Source organism: Ctenocephalides felis, unplaced genomic scaffold (assembly GCF_003426905.1).
Source record: "Ctenocephalides felis isolate EL2017-DRISC unplaced genomic scaffold, ASM342690v1 CF-g0.4_SCAFFOLD_01886, whole genome shotgun sequence".
Classification (NCBI taxonomy): Eukaryota; Metazoa; Arthropoda; class Insecta; order Siphonaptera; family Pulicidae; genus Ctenocephalides; species Ctenocephalides felis.
Genome location: NW_020538040.1, coordinates 20347667 through 20360259, shown reverse-complemented (window position 1 = coordinate 20360259; position 12593 = coordinate 20347667). Strand labels below are relative to the sequence as shown.

Below are 12593 nucleotides of genomic sequence, written 5' to 3'. Positions count from 1 at the left end.
ATTATCACTCCAACTAAAAGTTCAAGTTCCGAAACGTCGATAATTTTTAGAACATTCGTCAAGAGACAGAATTTTGATTATATATAAACAATTCAATTAAAAACTAAATAAATAATATGTAATAAATTCATATTAAAATAATAATAATGATAAAAAATATTTACAATTTAGTATCGTAATAAAACAGATGAAAACATTATTACTCCATAGTATGAGTATGTGCATAGTGGTACAATACATATTCTCCAACATCACAAATGGGAAATCATACAAATAAACATGAATAATTTTTAAAAAGTTGTCGAAACTATGTATTGACTATTTGCAGTCTAGGATAGAAGTGTCACACTTTTCCTAAATCTGTTTTTAGCACATGTTCAAATTATGCAAGAAATGAAAAATCGATGGGATTTTGTCACTTTTTAAGAAATTTTGAACCGCTATTTAGAAACCACGTGTTTGTTTCGCTACGCTATTGCAAAAACAACCTTTCAGCGAATCTTCTTTTATTTACGGTCTCTTCAAAATGTAAAATTTTAGGTTAAAAAATCTTAGGTTATAGTTTAAATTATTTATATGTTCGGTTAACATAGTTTTGAATTGTTATATATGTATATATATATATATATATATATATATATATATATATATGTCGATGTCGTGTGTACCTGCATACATATGATATTAATCCAATAAGCAGGCTAATGACATGTACACATGGGCCGCCACGCTCTAGATGCCTGCGCATATTTACCATCATTTTAAAATCGAACTATTTATTTAGCATGTACTCGCACATCTATCTCTATACCTATCTATAACATGCAGAACTATATTTTATCGAATGTTCCACAAACGTATGAACAATTTTTTGTTTTCTATTTCAAATCTCTCCAGAGAAAGTTTTAGATATTTTTCGTAAATTCAGTTCACATAGACAAAAAATGGCACGTTTGTACCGAACATTGTTTAAAAAGGCAGAACAATACTGCAAATTATGTATATTTGCACGCAATTTAACGGCTTCACATTTCGAATAGGATTCATACTTTTCTCCATTGTTGAGGTCACGATGGATGTAAATGTTTTGGGTGACTTTGGCTTTTGTCAAAAACACGTCAAATGTCTTATATACATCTGATGAATATCAATATATGCATTTGAAATGGTCTTGAATTATAAAGATTCGTAGATTTCCTTTTTTTACAAATAAAATAGGCTAATGTTAATATAGAAGAGTTCTGATGAAGTTGTAAAGTAAAATCTAATTGTTCGTTCCGAATTTTAAATATATATTTTATAAAAAGTTGTGGATGCAGGTATAACTTTAAATATCTATTAATATCTCTATGTTAATTATTCTTTAATACCGAATTCTATATGTAAACAGTAAATATACACACAATCGTTAGAACCTTTGCTTTGTCATTTCACTAGAAACTGCCTGTACAAACCGCTTTCATTTATTTGAATTTTCATCATATTTTGAGATAAATTCCGACAAAAAAATTGTGAAGTTACAAATTTTTCAAACCTCAAATAAACAAATAATTATAATTATACTAAATGCATTATTTGAAGCATTTCGTAATGTTCTAAATCATAGGTTTCCAAACTGTTTTGTGTCGTGGACCCCTTGGGCTTTGCCTTGGACCCCTCATTTACCAGGTATCGTTTTTTTTTATAAATTTGTAACTGTACTAAAGTTTATTAGCATTAATTGAATTAATATATTTATTAATTGAATTTAAAATAATAATAAAAAAAAAGTGGACAAAAAGTATATGATTAATTATCAACATTTGGCAACGATTTGTAAGATTTAATCTTACACCTCCCGGGTAATGACGCCTGGCTTTTTCATTAGGAGGTCAGTGATAACCTTCTATAATACCATCTATTTTACAACTATTTAATTGTTTTTATCTTTGTGTCCAAAAATACTATAACTGTGTCAAAAAGAGCAAATAATATTGCCAAGCCTTTCAAAGTCAGCAAATTGGCGGTCATTACAAGCTCAACCATATTTTTATAAAAAAAACAATATTATTAATAATTTTTTAGCTTATATATAAATATTGTATATGATTTTTTGTGGTGTATTGTGACACACTTCCATGAACCCCCATTTTCATTTTGTGGACCCCTAAATTTTTTTTTGCGGACATGGACCACCTGAATGTCTTCCACTTTGGGAATCACTCAGAGAAAAACTCAATAGTAACTAGTTTTGAATAAAATGTAAAACAACTACCAAAATTATGTCATTTGATTCAATTATCACTTTTAATGAAAGTTTAAACGAATGTAAAAATACCGATCTTTCTATACTAATTAGTACCTCAAACAAGAGGATGCCAATTTAAGATTCATTATGAAAATTAATTAACGATTAAGCTAATTAAACTAGTTATAAATCAATCAATATGTTATTTGAATTTTGAAAAAAAAACTTATGAGAGAATAAGTCTAAATTAAATAGAATTTCCCAACGATGTTCCACTTTTCAAATAATTCTGACCATAGTAGCATAACAATGTACCGATCTGTTTTTTTTTCAAATTTTGTATATATATATATATATATATATATATATGAATGTATGTATGTATGTATGTATGTATATGCATTACCAGAAACATCTTTCATGGTTGTAGTCGTATTAAGAAATTAGTCAAAAGATAGAGCCGCTACTTGGTCCGCGATGCGCTATTAAATTTTTTGCAAAGTGGGTCAATCGTAAAATTCTTCAGAAAATCACGTTTCATATCTTATGATAACGGAAATGATTAAATTACGGTACGCTAATATCCGCAATAATGATAATTGTACAATATTGGATTCCCGCTTATTCAGATGCAAAAAGAATGTTACATCTCAAAATTCGTTCTATTCGTTTTGATCTGTCAACATGGATAATGGTCTCTTATTAAAATAGCTTTATTTATTACATATTTCTTCATCCATATTTTTCATTCTACGTAAATATAGAGTATATACGAACAAAGTGGTACATATGGATAAAATGACACAGTGGCCTTATTTGAAAATTGGCTACTTTTAGTATATAAAATCTTGTCAGATGTTGAGGGTCATTGTCAATTTTGACGCAGTGATCAGTTAAAAGTTTATTTTGAGGGTGGTTTTGTCACGTTTTTTGAGTTATTGTAATTATTTCTATTAAAATCGATGAAACTTATGCCAGAGAATGCGATTTCGATCAATTTCTTGTGAATAATGTTTTTTTTTACTTTCGGTTAGATACTTGTATGGATAATGAACAAAATGACATAGTACTCTTTTGCAAAATCTACAGAGGCTAGTTCATTCAAGATCAACAATAAATAAAATTAAATCTAGTTAAAGGTGATTAGCTTTTAATTTCTACTCTAACTACTTCTAAAAAAAGACTAAAAGGTCCACAGACAAAACCAAGAGACTTACAATTATTGCAAAGACCTTTATTCACGTTCTGAACAATTATTTATTTGTGAACTGTCTTAAAAATTAGTATTTATGTATGTCTTTACCTTATATGTCATTTTGGATTAAGACAAAACGGTATTCGTATTTAGTTGAATTTTTCTTTCATAAGTATATTATAATAGTTACTACTTAAATAAAAAATTATTGGTAGTCAAAAGATCTAAGTTTATTAAAAACGTTTGATGCTGATTATAATATCATTATATAAAAATATTAAAAACAGAACACCATCTCATTTTGTCCGTACTCCCCTAATTCAGTAGACTTTTCGCTATTTTTTGAGATAGTTTGAATCCGAAAATAATGTGCAACAGCATTAGGATTTATTGGATTTATCTGAAATTGCGACTTCTGTCCTTAATCTCGTATATGTGTCATATTGTCAAATTCACAAATATTATTACTTATAGCATACAATTGTAATGTCATTAACATTTTTAGGATTTCGTAATAAAAAAATTGGCACGGAACCTTAATGATGTCTGAACGTCATCTGTCTCATAGTCCGTTACATGTCCGATAATTTATCCGTACATGTACATAATTAAAAAAAAAAAACAGCGAAGAAATAATTTTTGTCTATATTTTTAAATATTGAGGAATAATTCATATGTATATTTTTATGCTTATTTGAATCAATTATGTAAAAATTAAAAAAAATGAATTTTTTTCTCTTAAATTTTTTTAAATATTTTAAGTTTTGATCTACTTGGGCAAAATGAAAAACCGAAGAATATGAAAACTTATTTAACGAATTTGTACCAATTACAATTTAAATATGCTATTCTTAAAGCATCTGTCATAGCAAATATGAAATTAATAGCTATGTACCACACTTAACAATTTATACTCAAATCAAAGTTTCAAATGTCTCTATTTTTTGAATATACACTAGTCCTATAAATTTTGTAATATATTTATATGAATTAATTTTGTCTGGCAAAAAATCATATGTAACAGTCCACATATAATAAGAGAAAAAATAAAATAAGTTTGAGCAAAATTTTTTTAGTATTGCTAAGTTAATGAAAAATATATATTACAATTTAAAAAAAGTACGTAAAAATGTTTATTTCAAAAAGCAATTACTTGTACTTGCAGTTTAAGAAACAGGCACTTGACGTACTAAAATGGAATTAACATTTGTGACATTATTTCTTTTAAATTTTAATGTTATTAGGTGTTAGACCTAATTAAAAAAACAAGTGGATTATTTATTATTAGATATAATACTATAAAAATTGTAAACGTGTTTTAATAAATAATTACTTGCATTTCAAAAAACACATACAATTGATCACATTTCATATTAAACATTTTTTGATACCGACATTAAATAATCTGATATAATGAAAATTTTATAATCAAAATATTAAAAACGTTAAATGAGGAATTAATGCGTTCATTAAATGCAGTCGTTAAATCATTTGAAATATTTAAATTAAAAATAGTTTGAATAATGTGCTACAATTGATGACTAATTAAATATCATATCCTCGCGGTTTTAAATTATTTGTACATGTATATATATATATATATATATATATATATATTGCCCAAATATGAACAATGCTTTTCAAAAATTCAACAATGTTTATCCTTGCACTTCCTAAAACGGTAAACTATTCATTACTAAAATACGCGAAACTTATGGTATGCTAAAAATTAGCATAGAATCTATAAATAAATATATGACAATAACAATGCAATGACCTTAAAATTTCTTTCTTGACGCGTGCTAATTTATTAATGCAATCCGAACACGTAAAAGTTCAGTAGCTTTTAATTAATGGTAATATTAATTATAGTTGAAGGGTCGATACAAATTTAATATTTTATGCAGATTATTATAATTATCAGTAAGTGCTAAAGGGTTTATTCTCGTTTTTATGTCATTTTACGAGCGTGAATTAAGTTGATGGCATTCCTTCGTCTAGGCATCCAGAAAGCTTGCTGATAAAGAGCGTCGCCTACTCTATCACTAATGCAATTTATTAATTAAATTTCCTTAACAATTAAATTGTAGTTTATATTAAATTTAAATTAGTGCATGCTTTTATTCTAGCATAACCTTGCATTATTTTTTTACATCATAAAATAAGTGAGGACAAAAAACTCCAAACATGCACTATTTTGGATGCTATTGGATCAGGTTATGTCTCGTACCTGCATTATGTATTTTGTGAGATCTCTTTATGAACAAAAAATTACTAAAAATAAAAAAAAATATCTTAATTAAATTAATTTTTCTTATTGTAAGATATCAGAGCTACCGAGACTTATTGATATTGATACGGAACACTGTAGGCGTACGTATTGCGCCCGGTTATTCTTCAAAACTTTGATTATTTTTCATAATTAAACCTCTTCTCATATGCCTATAATATTTAATGGGGTTCGGTTGGACTATCAATACTATCACCATGCAAAGTTTCATCCAAATCCCAGAGAGGAAACCTGAGGTTCCCCTTGTGAGAATAGACTTAAAAATTTAAGTTCTCTAATTTTTACAATATGTTGCAACAACATACAGGAAAATCTTGAAAATATTATATAATTATATTATATAATAATTAACATTTATACATCTCTTTATATAATATTTAATATTTTTCTCAATTTTTTCTTGATTTTGCAGGTCAAAGAGTTCAAAAATATTCATAGTCAAATATATAAATCTATTTAAGCTTTTCCGTACTAGTATTGTCATCTGAGGACACATGAAGTAAATTTTTCTTTAAAAATTTAATCGGCTTTTCATAACCTACTTCCAACATTAAAATTAAACGATAAAAATTTTGGGTAATTTAGACTTAATTATTCTAACATATCGTATGTTAGTCACACCTGATTTGAATCATCTTAAATATGACTCATATAAAGAATTTTAATATAAAACGCAATAATATTAAACAAACAATAAAACGAAAAATTGAACAAAAAAATAATAATAAACATGAATTACTAACATCTAACTTATTAACTTTTTTTTTAATTTTTGATTGTGTTTTATAAACAAGACATTAACAAGAAATATTTCATCATCAGTAAGTACTAACATATAACATGAAGAATAAATATTCTAAATTTAGTGTAATTTATAATAAATATAAGGGGCAATTTTCTGATAAAATAGAAATGTTATAGTAACACTGTGCATAGGGTCTATCTTTGTATGAACTGACAGAAAGCCTTGTATTTGCTGTTCAATCAGGAGTTTACACATAAAACCTAACATCACGTATGCGTTATCAATGAAACATCAAAGTGATGCACTTGTGATTAAGTAGCTTTAAGACGTTTGTGCGTTTTGTAGGTTAGATTTTATGTGTAAAACGCGTAATCGCACAGCAAATACATAGCTTTTTGGGGGTTTGTCACTACCGATTCATACGAAAATAGACCCGTAACATATTGTTACTATAACATTTCAATTTTATCAGAAAATTGACCCTTCAATGTACATAATTGCACTTGCAGTTAACACTAAAACTGTAAGTAATTTTGAATTTTGGTGGCCGTAGTTGTAACTAATTTTAACAACTTTCAGAAACTTTTTGACGTATCATAGGCAAAGTCGGAGTCTGTATTATCAAATTATTATTGTTGAGTATATACTCTGGCTTTGATCTGATAGTTTTAGTTTTGAGTGCTAAAGTCAATTATGTAGTGGAGCTAGGGGCTACCTGTAACAGGGATAATTAGTGACATATTAAAATATTTTTTGTCTCGGTTGGAAATGTAAACCGTCCTGCATATGGCTGAGAAAAATGATCATTATAGACATATGCACATCAAATTATCACATATTTTATATATCTATGGGTTTATCTGTTATATATAATTTTTTTAAAAAAATATTTAAAATTTAGTATTTAATATATAAAAACAATTCTATAAATATTGTTTATAATTTCACAATTATTCACTTTCTAGAAAAATTGCGACACGGCGCCCACGCGCTTTGATATTTCGTTTTTACGCAGCTAATATATTGCGATTGCTTTTAAAAAAGTTCAAAATTTTCTAAATATTTTAATGTATAAAAAGATCAAATTTTTCAAAAAGGTAATTTTTTTCAAATTTTTCAGAAAAGTCAATTTTTTTCAAAAGTTTGAAAAATCGCTTTTTACAGAGTTCTAAAAAAAATGATTTTTTTTTTAATGTAATTTTTGGTACGGGAAGTTCCAGCAATTTGCTTTAAGGCACAAAGCCCTACACCACTAGTTTGTATTAGAATAATAATTGTGGTATACGTTGATTTATGATGAAAATTTATATTACAGGACACATTATATATTATACTTGAATTAGTTATAGTTTTGGAAATTATTACTTAGAAACAAGTAATTTTTTTTTAGAAATGAGTAAAGAATAAACTATCAGATGCATTATTGTCATTTTTTTGTCGCTACTACTTATTCTGGTAGATGATATAACTAGCCTCAAACATGGGGTAAGTTGTAACACCGCACTTTGTCTAGAAATTGATTAATTATGGAATAATGAACAGCTGTTGCAGATTGATTAACTTTCCGTAGGGAAGTTATAGTAATGGGCCGAAAATCGAAAATGAAAATTTTTGCATATCTTTACGTTTTGAAGGTTTCTGAACATTTTAGCATACCTCAGAAAAAATTGATATTTATGTGTGTATGTATGTATGGATACAATTTTTGTCCACGTTTTCGGGCGCACGGATCAACGGATAGATAGAGAGATATTGATAGAGAAATGTGCTGATTAGTTTTTGGCAAAAGTCGGTCTAGCCGTTACGGAGATACGGAGCAAAGAGTCCAGAAAATAGAAATCGATTTCTTGAGAAAACAGAGCATCCGATTTGAATGATCCAAAAAACATTCAATTTGTAAAAATTGGTAGCAGTGGTGATTAGTTTTTGGCAAAGGCAGGTCTAGCTGTTTTGGAGATACCGAGCTAATTGTGCAAAAAATGACAGTTTTGCAGAGAATTGAGCATCCGATTTGAATGTTTCAAAAAACTTTCTGTTTGTTTTGACAAAATAATTGCTTTTGAAAAAAATAATTGTTTCAATTTTTTTCTCAATTTGTTTTTGTATAAGATCAGATTTTAACTTTAATTCTGGTTAAAGTTCTCAAGCTCACTTATATACTTTAAATAAATAATTTTAATTTTGTAATTCAGTTTATATAACTCTTATACATATTAGACAATGTTACAGTATTTATAATAATCTGTATGAAAACATTTAATATTACTCAAACATTTCGTTACGGTACGGAAAGTTCCAGCAATTTGCTTTAAGGCACGATGCCATGCACAACTAGTTTATACTTGATTCGGTAGAGGAATACCTACAGGCACTATTCACGATTATTTTGTAGAAATATAATCAGTGGAATTCAAGATACATTAATTTAAACAAAAACTGTTACAACAAGCAATATTTAATATTATTAGTGTTTTTTTTATAATGCTCAGTGTTATTTATTAATATTTATTGATGGATAAATAAATATCGAAGCGTGTGGAAAATTTCTATAAGATTCTATAGAATAAAAAAATCCCAAGATATTATGCATATAAACACATATGACCTGTATAATTACATATGCTCGTACAAAAATATATGTATAATATGTGTATTGCTATTAATATTAATTAATATTTAAATAAGTCATTCTGTTTATATCAGTTATGATTTTCTAAAGTGAATATGAGGCTTTACACGTTCATATGTAAATTTTCCAATGTCCAGCTCTACATAGTATCTATATAGAGAAGAGATCAGTTGTTCGTGGAGTCGTCTTAACGAAGAGAGTCAAATTCATTTTCAAACGAAATGCGTTTACGACGTGTTAGTCAGTCAATAACAATTTCTTCTTACTTTTTTCGACGTTTTTGTCTCTTCTCTTTCACGATCAGGTTTAGAAGTTGTTTCACACCAGTATGTTAATGCCATCTAGTACCGTTACACTTACCTACATATTATACACATGATTTTAGATATTTAGTATATAGGGGAGTCAGGAGCTTGTTGTAACAGTTTTTTTTTAAATTAATATATTTTGAGACTGATTTAAAAAAAACTTGAATTGAAATTTAAATTTCTTATTTTTAATTGCGGTTTGCCCACTCCTATCTTATTTCAAATTATGGGGCTAATTTTCTTTATTTTAAATTGAAAAGTACATACACAAATCTAAGTTTTCATCATAAATTCTTATTCCATAATGATAATTTCAGTAATCGAATCATTTTTCTCCCTGCAAGTCAATGAATAATTTTCAATTAACTTTTACTCAGATTTTCTGATTATATTTTTATAAAATGAAGATGAATAGATACTATTACTATTCCATTATATTCTTAATAGAGTATATGGTCCGCTATATAATTATACCAAATAAAATAAAATTGTAAAGATAACCCATAAAATGTATATGACTAATGTACGCGTATACAAAGTCCACAAATAAACAATAAAAAAATTAAAAAAAAAGTTATTCCACTACTGAGTTCGATGAAAATAATTCTATAACTATTGTGTATTATTTCAAAATTAATAATTTTCTAGAAAAAATCCGTTGTTACAATTTAACCCGTGTTTGGGGCTACCGGAAAAAGTAGTAACACCAAGAAACCGCATTAATACTTCTGAAAATTTTTTTTTTGAAATGTCGCCTAAGTAATTCTTTTCATAAATCAACGTAAACTATAATTAATACACATAAAATACATATAGTCATGTCGTAAAAGTTCTCATCATAAATCGAAGTAAACTGCAATTAATACAAATAGTAGATATAATGTCTCCTGTTACACAATTTACATGTTCCCACATTTTACCATACTATATTATAATATAAAATTATAAATATAATATAAAAATATAAATATAAAATATAAAAATAAATATGAAATATAAAAATATAAAATATAAATTTCAGCCAATCATCTTCACTTGAATCTGTATCAACTCTTGAATGTTACAACTAGCCCCAAAGTTTTGTTTTAACTAACAGCGTATTTTTTAAATTATTCCAGATAACTATTTAAATAATTTAGCAATCACAAAAATTGTTACACATTATCAAATATCGATAAATTTGAATCAAATTAAGATATATAAAATTTAGAATTAACCGATAACAATAACGCAAACTGAAATTCCATGGATAATATAATTGTATATTTGAAGTCAAAAATGACGCACCTGCACAGTTCTGTATGTAGCGTAGCTATGACAATAATATGCAGAAGAACGGTTTACAGGTCCAATCGAGACAAAAAATATTTTAATATCGTTAAAGATTCTATTGAAAAAAAATCTGTTACAGATAGCCCCTAGTTCCCCTATTATATATACATATATATATATATATATACATATATATATATATATATATATATATATATATATATGTATGTATATTCATCCTTTATCAACTTCGTCTTTGATAATTATATTTTTTTCTTTTCTATATTTGTCTTCCTAGTTAGGTATGCATAGTGTTTACCTTTATAAGAAATAAGTTGTTTTTCTTATATTAGGTGTCTATTGAGTTTAGTATAATTAATTTAGTATAGTTGAATGATGACACTATCTTAATGTTGAAACGTGATTTCTTTTTCATGATTTTAAAATTTAGAGTCATTTTTCTTTATTTTAATTATATTTCTGATTTTTTTTAAATCTTGGCATTAATTTTTGAAATTGTATTTTAATTTTGAAAAATACATATAACTCTAAATTTTTATCGTCTTACCACAAACCCTTATTTTATGACTTGTGAACGTTTTTTTATTGAATTTTGAATAAGATTTGTTTCAACTTATTTGCTCTCCAATGTTGCATATTGCATTTTTTGAATTTTTTCGGCATTTTTGAAATATTTCAAAACACTTGAAAATTTAAGATTTAAATTTTTAGTTGAAACTAGATACATATTAAACAAAAATACACAGTGCCAATTGTGTACTAAAATTATAAGATTATGAGGTAAAGAAATGTAGAGATATGATTTGATAATTTTTATTTTAAATTTTTATGGAATTTAAATATCTTGTAAAAACATAAAAATGCATTCAAATACTCTTCATTGAAATTGTAGTTTTGTATTAAGTGTATTCCAAAGTCAATCTGAAAATGATACTCTGAAGTTTGAAAAATGGAAAGAAATAATGGATAGAAAAGGTGGAAATTAAAATAATGAGCTAAGGGTAGAACACTTATAACAACAGTAAATAAAATCATTTGATTCACTATTTAGCTACTCGAAATCAAATTTTTCGTTAGAATCAATAGTAAAATATATTTTTCTATGCTCGTTACATTCTTAATTTCTTTAATAATTCATTGATTTTCTCTTCGTACGTGACATGAAAACGTTATTTTCGTTTCGAGCCATCATAACATCGGAGACAAGTCAATTTAATAATTGAGTTGCAATCACTATCGGTTATTTTTAATCTGCGTGAACTGTATCGTTTCATTCAACATTCATGGAAGCCGGCTGATATCTTTCAAAATCGTATTATCATAAAATATTAGACAACGACATGCCTCGTAATAGATATATTATATGATGAAAGGGTTATTTGGGAATTTTATAAAAATAACTTGACCGAGAATGGTGGCGACTTGGCTATAGGGGTTGGAACGAAATTCATGTAATGTACTTTTTATGTTTGATAAACTACACATGGTATAAGAAATTTTTATTCTTATTGAATGACAATCTATCTACTGTTTTTACTAAATTGATTTTACTAAATTTTTCTAGTAATGGCTATTAGGAAGCCTCCCTTGTTATGATTAAATAGGGTAGGGCGGGGCACAAAAATCCAATTTGACTTCTATCTTCAATTTTAAAGGAATTTTACAAAATAATAGCTACAATATTTAACCAATGCAAAATATAAATTTCATGGGCACATTTTTTACGAATATAACATTGTATATAACCTTGATCTGGTATTTTGTCAGAAATATTCATTAGCAGAATTGGAATAATTACTTGTTTAATCTTTTGTAAATGACTATTTTTAACTTCATTCACTTTTTCATTTACTGTTTTTTATTGTTTATGCATTGTCCTGAGTAAAAGTTTATTTGGTCCTTTTTA

At 26.7% G+C, this 12593-nt stretch overlaps 1 protein-coding gene across 1 annotated transcript in view; it reads right to left on the bottom strand.

Moving 5' to 3' along the window:
• The window catches only part of LOC113374747 (echinoderm microtubule-associated protein-like CG42247), a 37634-nt gene extending 28207 nt beyond the window's left edge, over positions 1 to 9427 (bottom strand). The window contains exon 1 of the mRNA XM_026614718.1: positions 9353 to 9427. Coding sequence (XP_026470503.1) covers positions 9353 to 9427 — 75 coding nt within the window. The remainder of the gene's footprint in view (positions 1 to 9352) is intronic.
• Positions 9428 to 12593: the final 3166 nt, after the last annotated feature.